The 15,231-nt window shown below is 48.6% G+C and overlaps 1 protein-coding gene across 4 annotated transcripts in view; it reads right to left on the bottom strand.

Annotated features, from left to right (window-relative positions):
• Nucleotides 1-11,414: 11,414 nt before the first annotated feature.
• Nucleotides 11,415-15,231, bottom strand: part of FLT4 (fms related receptor tyrosine kinase 4) — a 41,260-nt gene continuing 37,443 nt past the window's right edge. For all 4 annotated transcript variants that reach the window (XM_010806455.3, XM_024994727.2, XM_024994726.2 and 1 more), the window contains exon 30: nucleotides 11,415-13,311. In XM_010806455.3, the coding sequence (XP_010804757.2) occupies nucleotides 13,119-13,311 (193 nt within the window). In that variant the 3' untranslated portion in view covers nucleotides 11,415-13,118. The remainder of the gene's footprint in view (nucleotides 13,312-15,231) is intronic.

Raw genomic sequence — 15,231 nt, 5'->3', positions numbered from 1 at the left:
TCTAATGGCACCCAAGGGGCAGATAACGTTTTCTAGTACTTTGTCTAATCTTCTGGATCAAATTAATTAATGAGGACTAGGGCCTAGCCTAGACCATTCAGGTATGACCTAAATCAAATCCCTTATGATTATACAGTGGAAATGACAAATAGATTCAATGGATTAGATCTGATAGAATGTCTGAAGAACTATGGACAGAGGTTTGTGACACTGAACAGGAGGTAGTGACCAAGACCATCCCCAAGAAAAAGAAATGCAAAAAGGCAAAATGGTTGTCTGAGGGGGCCTTACAAATAGCTGTGAAAAGAAGAGAAGTGAAAGGCAAAGGAGAAAAGGAAAGATATACCTGTTTGAGTGCAGAGTTCTAAAGAATAGCAAGGAGAGATAAGAAAGCCTTCCTCAGTGATCAGTGCAAAGAAATAAAGGAAAAAAATAGAATGGGAAAGACTAGAGATCTCTTCAAGAAAATTAGAGATACCAAGGGAACATTTCATGCAGAGATAGGCTCAATAAAGAACAGAAATTGTATCCTAACAGAGACTGAAGATATTAAGAAGAGGTGGCAAGAATACACAGAACTGTACAAAAAAATCTTCATGACCCAGATAATCACAATGGTGTGATCCCTCACCTAGAGCCAGACATCTGGAATGTGAAGTCAAGTGGGCATTAGGAAGCATCACTATGAACAAAGCTAGTGGAGGTGATGGAATTCCAGTTGAGCTATTTCAAATCCCAAAAGATAATGCTGTGAAAGTGCTGCACTCAATATGCCAGCAAATTTGGAAAACTCAGCAGTGGCCACAGGACTGGAAATGGTTAGTTTTCATTCCAATCCCAAAGAAAGGCAATCCCAAAGAATGCTCAAACTACCGCACAATTGCACTCATCTCACACACTAGTAAAGTAATGCTCAAAATTCTCCAAGCCAGGCTTCAGCAGTATGTGAACCATGAACTTCAAGATGTTCAAGCTGATTTTAGAAAAGGCAGAGGAACAAGAGATCAAATTGCCAACATCGACTGGATCATTGAAAAAGCAAGAGAGTTCCAGAAAAACATCTATTTCTGCTTTATTGACTATGCCAAAGCCTTTGACTGTGTGGATCACAATACACTGTGGAAAATTCTGAAAGAGATGGGAATACCAGACCACCTGACCTGCTGTTGAGAAACCTATATGCAGGTCAAAAAGCAACAGTTAGAACTGGACATGGAACAACAGACTGGTTCCAAATAGGAAATGGAATATGCCAAGGCTCTATACTATCACCCTGCTTATTTAACTTATATGCAGAGTATATCATGAGAAACGCTGGGCTGGAAGAAGCACAAGCTGAAATCAAGATTGCTGGGAGAAATATCAATAACCTCAGATATGCAGATGACACCACCCTTATCGCAGAAAGCCCAAGAAGAACTAAAGAGCCTCCTGATGAAAGTGAAAGAGGAGAGTGGAAAAGTTGGCTTAAAGCTTAACATTCAGAAAACTAAGATCATGCCATCCAGTACCATCATTTCATGACAAATATATGGGGAAACAATGAAAACAGTGCCAGACTTTATTTTTTGGGGCTCCAAAATCACTGCAGATGGTGACTGCAGCCGTGAAATTAAAAGATGCTTACTCCTTGGAAGAAAAGTTATGACCAACCTAGACAGCGTATTAAAACACAGAGACATTATTTTGCCAACAAAGGTCTATCTAGTCAAGGCTATGGTTTTTCCAGTAGTCACGTACGGATGTGAGAGTTGGACCATAAAAAGGGCTGAGCACCGAAGAATTGATGCTTTTGAACTGTGGTGTTGGAGAAGACTCTTGAGAGTCCCTTGGACTGCATGGAGATCCAACCAGTTCATCCTAAAGGAAATCAGTCCTGAATATTCATTGGAAGGACTGATGCTGAAGCTGAAACTCCAATGCTTTGGCTACCTGATGGGAAAAACTGACTCATTGGAAAAGACCCTGATGCTGGGAAAGATTGAAGGTGGGAGCAGAAGGGGACAACTGAGGATTAGATGGTTGGATAGCATCACTGACTCAATGGACATGAGTTTGAGTAAACTCCGGGAGTTGGTGACGGACAGGGAAGCCTGGCATGCTGCAGTCCATGCGGTCGCAAAGAGTCAGACACGACTGAGCAACTGAACTGAACTGAACTGATGCGTCAATAAAAAAATATAATCCATGTTGGACCCATTATTTTATATATATATATATATATATATATAACTATATATGTTCATTACTATGATGTTTTTCTGATTTAAAGCGAAATACAATGAAACCTTTCCATGTCCTAAGTGCATCACTGGTCCTTAGCTCTTCTCTGGAATTCACGTATCTTATGGAGAGCATCAGCCCTGAACAGAAGTAACTGGAGAACACCTAGCACGTTGTCAGAGAAGCTCTATGGGCCTCTCCCAGCTTCTGGTGTGTATCTCTGTTCATTCTGCTCATGACGCCAATTGTCTTGCTGTATCTCACTGTGTTCACTGTTCACTGAACCCAGGGTAGGCAAGGCTAAAGCTAAGATTCTGGAAAAAGACTTGAGGAGCCATGGGAACTGCAGACACCTTTATTCTCTCCTGGCTGACTCGGCAGCCATAGCATAACCTAACACTACACAACCTCTCTCCTGGCTGACACAGCAGCCATAATAGTATTGTCTCCTCGCTGACGCACAAGCTGTGGCAGTAGACACACTACATTCGCTCCTCTTGTGGCTGACACAACAGACACAGCCATGATACAGCATTAAAACCACCACTTTCTAGGTGGAGCTCATACAGCCTGTGACCAAGCGAGTACCTCGTGACGTGCATGTGTGGTGCTACAAATGATCTCAGCTGTTACATAGTCATTATTTACAAAATGTGGGGTGAGAGAGCCCGAACGGGCCATCATGGCCAATTTGCTCTCTCCCCACACTCCACCCGCTGAGGGTCTCTCACCTCATGTTCTATGCACAGTCCATCTTCTGCGATACTGCCTTGATGAATAACGCTGACCCTTGGACTTACCTCCTGCAACAGCAGTAGCTACAACAACAAACAGTTACATTCCCCAGTACATTGCAAAACCCAATGCCAGGTATCACCTGGGACTCGTGTTCCAGTCCTTGCACTCATGGGGCTAGAAGAGCCACCCACCACAGGCACAGTGCCTTTATCTTCCATGGCCAAGTTCAGTCTACTGTCTGTCCATGTGAAATTGCAGGAACATCTCCACAGGGGCAACTCCACTGCCGTGGGATTTTTTTTTTTTTTGCAGCATTCACATGATCACACTTTGTCCTAATCTGAGGACACTGTCTTTCTAACGCACTATCTACATCCTAGGACACAGCCTCTACAGTACTCTGTTCTAAATCTGTATCACAGGACACAGCTTTATAGTACAACTTCACACAAATCAGCCCACATTGCATCCGTATAACCCAGTGGGACCCCTGCCAGCTCAGGCCCCCTTTGGGATCTTCACATTTTTAAAATGTAGTCTTGCATGCCATCCCTCTACTTCTCTTGGTGAGGACCCACAAACCCCCCACAGGTGCTGGGCCCACCCCTGTGTTCCAGAATTGCAAAAGGCAAGCTGCCAAGGTTTCCCCTTGCTTTTTGCCAAAACTACTTACCCCAGTGGACCAATGGCTCCTGAGTATATGGTTGATACGTCATCAACTCAGTCACACTGGGGCCCCTTGAGGATGTCCCCCCTGGGCCATAAGGTGCTCGTGCTTCACTTTTTGCTGCACAATGGGCCTCTCTGCCAAGTGGGAACCCTCAGTCTCAAAACGTTCATCATCACTGTCACTTACCACCTTGCTGTCAGAGATGCTGGGTTCTTCAGGGCCACAGGGTTCTTGCTGTAACACCAATATACATTGCTCTAGTTCTTCCAAGCGTCTCTGCACATTGTGCACTAGCATGGCAACACAGAGGGCATGATACATACTTGCCTTCAGGTCAATCAGGAAAATCCACCCCCCAGTGCCAGCAGCAGTCCGTGCATTCTTGTTTGGCAAATGGGAACTCACCACCTGTAATGCCTTTCACTGCTATCCAGTGAACCGTCCACTGCTTCCCAGTCTTCCACCAGAGCCCACACTGAGAGAATTGCAGCCACATGGCACCACATGCTATATGGTGGCTACTGGCTTCCTCCATCCAGTGGAGCCTCCATCCCCTACCTGCTGGGTATTCGGCTGACTGCCTATTGTATGGCTGATCCTGTTTGTGATGCCAATTGTCTCACTGTATCTCAGTGAGACACTGTATCTCAGCCTTGCTGAACCCAGGGTAGGCAAGGCACAAGCTAAGAGTCTGGAAAAAGACTCGAAGAGCCATAGGAACTGCAGACACGTTTATTCTCTCCTGGCTGATGCAGTACCATAGCGGCAGACACACTATATTCTCTCGTCTAGTGGCTGACCCAAGGGACACAGCCATGAAACAGCAGTAAACGCCACTGCTTTCTAGGTGGAGCTCATATATCCCTACAACACAAAGTAGCCCATGACCAAGTGAGCACCTCATGATGCTCATTGGCAGTGCTACAAATGATCTCAGCTGTTACATAGTCATTATTTACAAAATGTGGGGTGAGAGAGCCTGAACAGGCCATGTTGGTCAATTTGCTCTCTCCCCACATGGTGGCTGCCAGCATTCCTCAGCTTGTGGCCACACCACTCCAGTATCTGAGTGATCACACATGATCACACTGCCCCTTCCTTTTATATGTGTGTGTGAGAGAGAAAGAAAAGTCTCTGCCTCCCTCTTAAAAGACTTATATGTGATTTCATTCAGGGCTCATTGTATAATCCAAGATAATCTTATTTCAAGGCAATTAACTTCATCACATATGCTGAGAGACTTTTTCCACATAAAGTAACATTCAGAGGTTCAGGAATTGGAAGCTGGATATTTTAGGGATACTTCTAAGGCCACCTCATCCTGAAGGCTCTGCATGACATCCCCATCAAGTCCGTAGAGGGTGCTCAGAGGGATATTGGAAGCCCACTTGGCTCAGGGCGAGGGTGCAGAGGTGAGCAGAAGACATCCGGATCCACCTGGGCCTCCCGGATCTGGATCCTGCACGCCTTCTTCCTGCTGGCAGGGGCTGGGGTGGCACAGAGATGCCCCTCCTACAGATGACATGACCAGCCTGTCCTGGGCAGCTCTGACAGTCCCAGGTGCAGTTCACATACCAAATCTGGGGGCTGAGGCAGACCCTGGGGCTAACCAGACCTGGGAGCCAGGTGCTCAGACGGAGTGCTTCCACAGGGAGCCGAGGGCACATGCAGCCACCTCTGCCTGGGCCTCCTCTGTGGCTCTGACTTCAGCAAACCCCTGGGAAGGGCATCTGGCACTGTGTTGTGACAGGGACCAGTGGCTCCTTCACACTGGGCTGGGGCTACCTTGCAAGCCACTCCCTGCCCCTGAGGTTCCAAGAGATCCCTCAGTCTCGTCCCATTCTCTTTCTGTTAGATTAGCATCTGTGTTTCTGAGCTCTGCCTGAGAGTCTGGCTAAGTAAATTATTAAGCAAACTGGAACAGATTATGGACACCAATTCCACTTCTCACTGAGGGTTAGGGTTAGGGTCAGCCCTAACCCAGCTTCGCCTTTCACACCAGTGGGCAGCTGGAGCCTTGGTTACTGTACATCACTGGAGGGCTCTTGATGCCCACAGTTTTTTTTTTTTTTTTTTTTTTACAATAACTCACTATGGTGTAGTCTCCTCATATTTGTGATGTTTCTCAAGTATAAACTCCTGAGTCAATCTCTGAAGCCAGTGCACATACAAGCCTGGAAACAGCCCCCATGGTGCCTTGCCTCATTCCTTGGTGCTCCTTTCCCAAGGAAGGTGGGGATGGAAGGGCAGTCTTGAGTTGGTTCCCAGGGTCCTGAGGCCCCTTTGCCATAGCCTGGTCTCAGAGACTCCCCCTGCCCTTATGGCTCCCCTCTCCCCTCCCAGGGATGTCCTCGTGGGCCAGGACTTGCCACACCAACCAACCAGGAGAAGATCCCTCCCTCTCCTGTCCTGAGTAGTCACCACGACTCAGGCAGTCATGCCCAGGGCCTTCCTGGGAGCCCAGATGAGGCCGTCCCAGCAAGGCTTCAGGGTTCTCCCTTGTACAGGTCAGAGCAGCTGATGGTAAGCCGGTGGGGGAGGGCCAGAGCAGAAAGCTTGCTGGGCTCGGAGCTGTGTGGTCCTCCCCATGGTCACACCGTGAATCTCGGCCAATACCAACTTTTGGCTCTTCCCTCCTCCTCCTAGCTCATTCATCTGGGCCCTGGGCTCTGGACTATGTCACCAGCACTTCTATTCCTGCCTCCATGGGCACCTTCCCTTGGGTCAATATTTATCTGGCTCCCTCAGCTACTTCCTTCTTCCCTTCCCCTGTGCAGGGCCCTCCTTCTCTCAGAGCCCTGCTGTGGGGAGGGTAGACAGGGTCAGCTGCCATCCACATGGTTTTGCTGTGTGAAAGGGGTGCACTGCACTGGTAAAAGTGATGGGCTATGGCTTAAGCAAAGAATGAAATTCTGCCTTTTCAGCTAGGTGTCTGGCAGCCAGCAGTACCAAACCTCAGACACTATTTCAGGCTAGGGGGACAAGCTGCTATCCTTAGGCCCAGTGTTGCTCTGCTCCAAGTGGCCAAGCTGTGTCCTGCATAATTAAGTCCAGTTTGCCTGTTTCAGCCTGAGCTAGAGTGGGGTCCTACAATTCGTGGACTGAAGGTATGGTCAGCAGTGGTTCCTTACATGGAGTGGCATCACCCTTGTGAATCAGAAGAAAGGCAGCTCAGAGAATGTTGGTGACCTGCCAGGGGTCTGCAGCCAGTTCCGGGTGTGTCTGCAGGGTCTCCTTGGTCTCACCTTATGCCTTCTAGTGCCGCTCAGGACTGGAAGGTCCCCCGCTGACTAGCACCTTGCGCTGCCTCTACACACAGGGGCTGGGGGCAGCCATCTGCCAGCTGAGCAGTGGGAGTTGGTGGATCAAGCCCCGAGGGACATCCCAGCCCAGAGCCCACCCATACAGAGATGTACTCCCTGCCGTTCCAAAGTGAGGACGCTCTGAAGCTTATTCAACAGCTTCAAACCCAAGGGTTTGATAGCAATCCCTTTGTTATTCCCATCTCTCACAGGCCATGGAGGGAACCATGATATCCATCAGTGCCCAGGGTGGGCAGACCCCCTTCTAGGGTGCCCATGCCTGACTGTACTGATCTACACAAACCAGCTCTGATGGACATCACCCTGGGAGACATTCTGACCTAACTGGACCTCATGTCCCATGGAGGCTGACTGAGGCTTTCAAAAATGCTGCCTTACCACCTTCCTAAGCGCTCAATTCTGTCTCTCCAACCTTTCTGAATTCTTCCCTTAGCCCCTTTGTATTTCCCTGTCAGTATCCCTCACCCCCTACCCTGCCTCCCCCGCACATCAGCACTGAGCTGATGACAAACTTTACCTCCTCTGGCTACAGCTGGAAAGTAAAGGGGTTTCCACCTGGATCTAAAGAGACAGAGGTGCTCTCATTCGCTGTGCACCAGGCCAGGGACGACTCACTCACAGTGGTGGCTGCAGCCAGCTGCTCTAGCAGAGCCTCAGAGGAGGCTCACTGACTTCCAGAAGGTGCCCCTTTGGTCTCATACAAGCAATACATTTTCTTCTATTAACGTCATCTTGACCCTAATCCTCCTAAAAATAGGCTTTTCCACCTTCTCCTACTGAAGCCCTAACCAACTAGCTGAGAATAACTCTGTCCCCATCCTGTGGCTGCAGCCCCCAAAGTCTCTGTGATTCCTGAGAGGGGTATTTGTGGGTGGCTGAGTTCCCATTTATTCTGCCATGGGGAATGGGTGTGGAAATGGATGTATGTTTGTATGAGGATACGGGGCTTCCCTGATGGCTCAGACGATAAAGAATCCGCATGCCATGCAGGAGACCTGGGTTTAAGCCCTGGGTTCGATCTCTGGGTTGGGCAGATCCCCCGGAGAAGGAAAGGGCAACCCACTCCAGTATTCTTACCTGCAAAATTCCTTGGACAGAGGAGCCTGGCGGGCTACAGTCTATGGGGTTGCAGAGTTGGACACGGCTGAGCGACTAACACACACACACACACACACACACACAAACACACACATATGGATAGATAGATACATGGAGAGAGGGATGGATGCGTGCATGGGTGTGGATAGATGGATGGGTGGACAGATGGGTGGATGGATGGCACAGTGGGTATCTGGATGATGAGCATGGGAGGTGTTGGTGTTGGGTACCACTTCAGACAGGGTCTTTTCAAGCTGAATTAATGTTGCATTGAAGGACATGACTTGGTGAGGGCAGGGCTTCCTCCTCAGTGTGGTCACTCCTAGGGGCATTTAAATTGTTACCTCATTGTCAAGGTGGCAACATAGCAAGTCACAAATAAGAAACTAAGGCCCAAAGGGGCAGTGCCTGGCCCAGGGCCACGCAGCCTCAGGGTGCCGTAGTCACCACTCTTTGCTGTGAGAAGCCTGCAGAGCAGCCTGGCCCAGGCTCTCTGCCCGGTGGCTCAAGGCACCCGGGCCCCACTCAGGGGAGCTCAGGGGCAGGCCTCCATCCTGGCAATGCTGCAGTTCCCGCTATGAACCTGCATGTGGACATCTGGTGGGGTGGACCCCAGGACATAGGCACTGGCTAGTGCCTCAGACACTGTCTCCAGCGGATTATCTGGGCTGAGTGTCCGGCCTCAAGTTGGCCTGGCACTGCTAAAGACAAGCGGCCTGAGGGATCCACGTGGGGGTGAGGGAGGCCAGTGTCTGTGCTGGAAGCTGCTTTCTGGGTTCCTCCTGCAGACAGTGAACACTGAGTTCATGGATCCTGCATGTTTGAGGGCACTGACAGGGCTGGGCATCCTAGCTGACCCACTCGGGTGTCCCTCTATCTCTCCAGGAGCCCAGCATTGCCACTCCATCCAGCAAGTCCTGGGTGCTTCCAGTACTGCTCTCCCCTCTCTTCTCAACTATTTCTTCTCCCATTTGGACGCTGGCCCCTGCCCAGACCCGAGGAAGTCAGGAAGTCCCCTCCCTGGGTGTCGGTCAGGCCTCATGCCCCCATTGTTCTCTCATCCTCAGAGCTCTTTCCCTGGCACTTGCGCTCCTGGACTGAGAATGCCCTGGGCCTCAGGCAGTGTGGGTAGAGGAGGTTTCAGTTCAGTTCAGTTCAGTCGCTCAGTCGTGTCCGACTCTTTGTGACCCCATGAGTCGCAGCACTCCAGGCCTCCCTGTCCATCACCAACTCCCGGAGTTCACTCAGACTCACGTCCATTGAGTCAGTGATGCCATCCAGCCATCTCATCCTCTGTCGTCCCCTTCTCCTCCTGCCCACAATCCCTCCCAGCATCAGAGTCTTTTCCAATGAGTCAACTCTTCTCATTAGCTGGCCAAAGTACTGGAGTTTCAGCTTTAGCATCATTCCTTCCAAAGAAATCCCAGGGCTGATCTCCTTCAGAATGGACTGGTTGGATCTCCTTGCAGTCCAAGGGACTCTCAAGAGTCTTCTCCAATACCACAGTTCAAAAGCATCAGTTCTTCAGCGCTCAGCTTTCTTCACAGTCCAACTCTCACATCCATACATGACCACTGGAAAAATCATAGCCTTGACTAGACAGACCTTTGTTGTGAAAGTAATGTCTCTGCTTTTCAATATGCTATCTAGGTTGGTCATAACTTTCCTTCCAAGGAGTAAGCGTCTTTTAATTTCATGGCTGCAGTCACCATCTGCAGTGATTTTGGAGCCCAGAAAAATAAAGTCTGACACTGTTTACAGTGTTTCCCCATCTATTCCCCATGAATGATGGGACCAGATGCCAAGATCTTCATTTTCTGAATGTTGAGCTTTAAGCCAACTTTTTAATTCTCCTCTTTCACTTTCATCAAGAGGCTTTTGAGTTCCTCTTCACTTTCTGCCATAAGGGTGATATCATCTGCATATCTGAGGTTATTAGTATTTCTCCCGGCAATCTTGATTCCAGCTTGTGCTTCTTCCAGTCCAGTGTTTCTCATGATGTACTCTGCATATAAGTTAAATAAGCAGGGTGACAATATACAGCCTTGACGTACTCCTTTTCCTATTTGGAACCAGTCTGTTGTTCCATGCCCAGTTCTAACTGTTGCTTCCTGACCTGCATACAAATTTCTCAAGAGGCTGGTCAGGTGGTTTGGTATTCGCATCTCTTTCAGAATTTTCCACAGAAGAAGCCAGGTTAGGCACTTAACTGAGTGGAGTTGAGCCCCAGTGTCCCACTGCTTCTAGCGCCCTCTGCTGGTGGCTTTTGGGGGACTCCACAGCAGAGTGAAAGTTAAGTTGCACAGTAGTGTCCGACTCTTTGAGACCCCGTGGACTGTAGCGCCCCCGTCTTCTCCATCCGTGGGATTCTCCAGGCAAGGATACTGGAGTGGGTTGCCATTTCCTTCTCCAGGGGATCTTCCCGACCCAGGGATTGGACCCAGGTCTCCTACATTGCAGGCAGACGCTTTAACCTCTGAGCTACCAGGAAAGCCACACAGCAGAGTGAAAAAGCTGGCTTAAAATTCAACATTCAAAAAACGAAGATTATGGAATCTGGTCCCATCACTTCATGGCAAACAGATGGGGAAAAAGTGGAAACAGTGTCAGATTTCATCTTCTTGGGCTCCAAAATCAGAGGACAGTGACTGAAGCCACGAAGTTAAAAGACACTTGATCCTTGGAAGAATAGTTACGACAAACCTAGACAGTATATTAAAAAGCAGAGCCATCATTTTGCTGACAAAGATCCATATAGTCAAAGCTATGGTTTTCTCTGTAGTCATGTATGGGTGTGACAGTTGGACCATAAAGAATGCTGAGTGCTGAAGAATTGATGCTTTCGAACTGTGATGTTGGAGAAGACTCTTGAGAGTCCCTTGGACTGCAAGGAGATCAAACCAGTCAATCCTAAAGAAAACCAACCCTGAATATTCATTGGAAGGACTGATGCTGAAGCTGAAGTTTCAGTACTTTGGCCACCTGATGTGAAGAACTGACTGATTGGAAAAGACCTTGATGCTGGGAAAGACTGAGGGCAAGAGAAGTGGGTAACGGAGGATGAGATAGTTGGATGGCATCACTGACTCAATGGACATGAGTTTGAGCAAACTCTGGAGATACTGAAGGACAGGGAAGCCTGGCGTGCTGTAGTTCACAGGGTGGCCAAGAGTCAGACACAACTGAGTGACTGAACAATAACAACCTTTGGGCAGAGAAAGGGGGCATGAGTTACCTCTACTGCCGTTTCCTTTGCATGGCCTGTCCAATGGGCTTGTAGGGCTGATGATCAGGTGGGAGGAAGGCTAGAATAAAATCTTAATAGAGATCTGGAATTTAGCTGAGAATCTATTCACTGTAACTCAAGACTGGCATCAAATTTATTATTATCTTTTGTTAAATACTTTATCTTTTTGGAGCATATGTTCTGCAAGGGGTAGGGGGAGGTTTTCTTCTCAATACATTTTTGTGTGTGCAGTTATGTGACAGGAGCATAGGTGGACACATGTCGGGAGGGGTCTTGGGCCTGGGCCACTGCACGGAAGTCCTTGAGATGCTTCTCTGATTGAAACACCCTCTGGACCTCAACCAGGTAAACCTGAGACCCAGGTCTTACAAGCAGGTGATATCAGGGGAGAAGGACACCTGGGGACAGTTAGGGTTACAGCCACACTTACATTCAATGTATCTTAAAGGAACAATATACAACGTGGTTGGAGTTGGGGGGGGGGGCGGTGGTTCCTGCCGGGCACGCCCCTGCTCGCTGCACAGCCGCCTGTCCTGCAAGCGTCTCATGGTGGGGAGCGGGGTGTCAACCTCCGTGATACTAACTGGGATGAGGGTCTTTCTCCTGGGGTGTGGGTGGCCAGGCAGTGCGGAATGGTCCAGCCTCCAGAGGGCCCTCCACTGTTCTGTGGCAGCAGAGGCTTGACCTGCCAGACCACTGATGTCAGGTACAGATCAGGGGGCAGGAGACAGGGGCCTCCATGGGGGTGTAGGGGCATCTGTGGATTGCCTCCTGGTATACAGTAATACTGGTGGGTCCTCTGGGCCAGCCCCAAAGCCTTTCTTGAAGGAACCCATAGTATTTGCCTCTCATAAGGATGTTCACAGCTTGGGTGGCACCTTGGGTAGCAGATCCAGGCCCCAGAGGGAAGAACCAGGTGGCTTTCCAATGGGCAGCTCTAGACCATCAGATGACTCTTCCAATTCTGGACCAGGCAGGTACGGCTGGGGGCCTTCTCCAGAAAGAAGTGGTAGCCACAGTGGGGTCTTTTATGACAGCAGTTGACTGGGTGTCAGAGGCAAGAATTTTCCAGATTCAGAAACACCTTTCCTGGGTTCCCTTCAGACTGAAGTTTTTAAAAGTAAATTCTTCACAGCAGCTCAAATAGCCTCTGAAATTCTAATAAAAAAAAAAAAGTTGAATAGTTCTCAGCACTCAGGAGAAGAAGGCTGCTGTAACTGGTTTGGAACTGCAGAGATGGCTACTCTGAGCTGCTTGGTCAGGCTCAGGAAAGGAGACTTCCATTCCTCTCCACTCAAATTTCTCATTTGTTGCTTTGAGTTGGAAATATGGCACCTTGTCTGAGCCTTGGAAAGGCAAATGAAGAAAGCCATTCCCACAGGAAGGGGCAGTATTTGGGGCAGGGCTGGGAGACCACAGTTCGACCTGGACTATTATGTTATTCTCTTATTTCTCATCAGAAGTCAGGGATCACACCATCTACCATGCTGAGAGAGGCACCCAAAGAGATATTATTTCCTATGAGAGTGCTCAGCCCAGAGCTGGCCCCTGTGGATGTTGAACTCAGTGGAATCTGAATCTGAAGGGGAGGAGAGCCCCAGAGATCTGCAGGGTGTCCTGGGCAGGCATGGTGATGGAATTGAAGGGAACGCTGGAACCTGGGTTTTACTCTTCCTAGCTAAGGAGGAAGAAATGTTTCCTGGCCCAAACTAGATGAGATAAGCTTCCAGCCTGGGTCTCTAGCCCTCTGTTCACTGGCCAGGCGTGACCCCCACCCACTGTAGAGCCCAGGGTCCAGGGTGGCTTGTCTGAAGCTGCTTTAGTAGCTGCTGTCTGTGAAGAAGGGCGATCGGGCGGCTAGGGTGCTGGCGCTCTCCTCCGGGGGCCCTGCCAGCTCCCCGTACTCGCTGTTGTAGAACACCTGGCCCCGGGGCCCCGGGTCGGGCCACCGCCTCCCTTGGGGGTCGAGGTGTGCCGTGGTCATGCTCACATTCCTGCCTGGTCCTTTACAGCTGCAGAGAGAGGAAGGTGACATCAGTCAGAAAAGAGTAACGATCGGAACTGTGTTCAGGTCTGACTGGAATCACCAGAAACAACCAGAGCAACAAGCAAAGCCAATGGAAACACACACACATTTGACTTAAATAGAAAAACAAAGCAATGTGCCTGCTGGCAAACACCAGGACGTTCTTTGTCATGCCTGGGCACGGGACAATGGAGAAAGCCTGACTCCATCCCCCCAAACCTGCTTCTCTCCCAGTCTTGCTCATCTCTGTAAATGGCACCAACGTTGATTTAATGTCTCAAGCACCCAGGTGTCATCCTTTCCTCCTCCCCTTCCCTCACCCCTCACATCCAGCCCACACGGCAGTCCTGTCCTTTCCGAGCTGAAATGCACGCTCCACCTCTTCTTTAGAGTGAGCTGCCATGACCGCGTGCTCTGTACTGCCCTATCACATCTTTTTTTCTCCCACTCATGCCTCCCTATAGGCCAGCCTTCAGAGATCCTTCAAGTTACACCCTTCAACACAACTCATTCACTACAACTCACTCTCTGAATAAAGTCCAAGCTTCTGCCCCAGGCCCAGAAGGCCCTGCAGCTTCCGGTCCCCTCCTGCCTCACCGATGGCCCAGTGATTCCCCCTCCTTAGCATTCATTTTCTTTGAGATTTCTGCAAGGTTGTTTCATTGTTTTTGCTTTGCATGGTGCTATTGAAAAGCCTGATGCTTCAATCTCTCTCTCTCTCTTTTTTTTTGGTGACTTGGTGTTTTACCTGGATGTTTATCTCTAGCTGAACTTGATAGTTCAACTGGGATATGTCTCAGAGTTTATACTCTTTTTGGACCAGTTTTCCCAGGTACCCTTCTAATATGTAGATTTGGTCTCCTTTTATTTAAGAGCATTATCTTGAATTACATATTTAAATATTAGTTCTATTTCACTGTTGGCATTTTTCTTCTTCAGAGACACCAGTTGTACATCTGTGGGAGTTTTCTATTTAACTTCTAAAATTTTTACATTCCTTCTGACCCTTTAGACCTCTTGATTTATTCTTGACCTCTTTTCATACCTATCAAATGTGCCCTCCACTGCAAGTCTGATCGTATTTAATTGTCCCTTGGGCACTCTGCTTTTCATTTTTGAGAGGCTTTGTCTTTTATTTCAATTTCTTCCATAAATTTAGTCGGCTCCCATTTGATATTGTTACACTTCGTCCATTTTTATTCTGAATTTTTGAATTTATGATTCATAGTACAGCTACTTATTTCATTATGAATTTATGCTGCTGTGTTGTTTCACAGTTTTTCCATGCTATTTTTGGAGTGTTTATGGCTACTGAAAAGTTTTAATTCTGATTTTCTTTTTTATTCTTATAATAACTGTATGGATAGTGCTCATTTTTTTTCTGTTCATGCTTATCAGGCTGAGATTACCTTAATGGGTTTGATCTGACTGCAAGGAGATCAAACCAGTCCATCTAAAGGAAATCAGTCCTGAATATACATTGGAAGGACTGATGCTGAAGCTGAAACTCCAATACTTTGGCCACCTGATGCAAAGAACTGAATCACTGGAAAAGACCCCGATGCTGGGAAAGATTGAAGGCAGGAGGAGAAGGGGATGGCAGAAGATGAGATGGTTGGATGACTTCACCAACTTGATGGACATGAGTTTGAACAATCTCCAGGAGTTGGTGATGGACAGGAAGCCTGGCGTGCTGCAGTCCATGGGGTTGCAAAGATTTGGACACGATTGAGTGGCTGAACTGAACTGAACTACCCTATGGCAGGAGGGCCAGGAATGTAGGTGTCTCCGTAGCTTTCTTCATTCAGGAGTACTGTAACACCATAACCCCTTGAATCCAACTGCATCCCTCTCTCCAAAGGCTCCATTCACGTCCCATGCTGTATCACCAGTGGGGACTTGCCAG

This window comes from Bos taurus, chromosome 7, assembly GCF_002263795.3.
Source record: "Bos taurus isolate L1 Dominette 01449 registration number 42190680 breed Hereford chromosome 7, ARS-UCD2.0, whole genome shotgun sequence".
In the NCBI taxonomy this organism is placed as follows: Eukaryota; Metazoa; Chordata; class Mammalia; order Artiodactyla; family Bovidae; genus Bos; species Bos taurus.
Note: the sequence above shows the minus strand (reverse complement) of the source record. Positions and strands in the feature narration are given on the sequence as shown.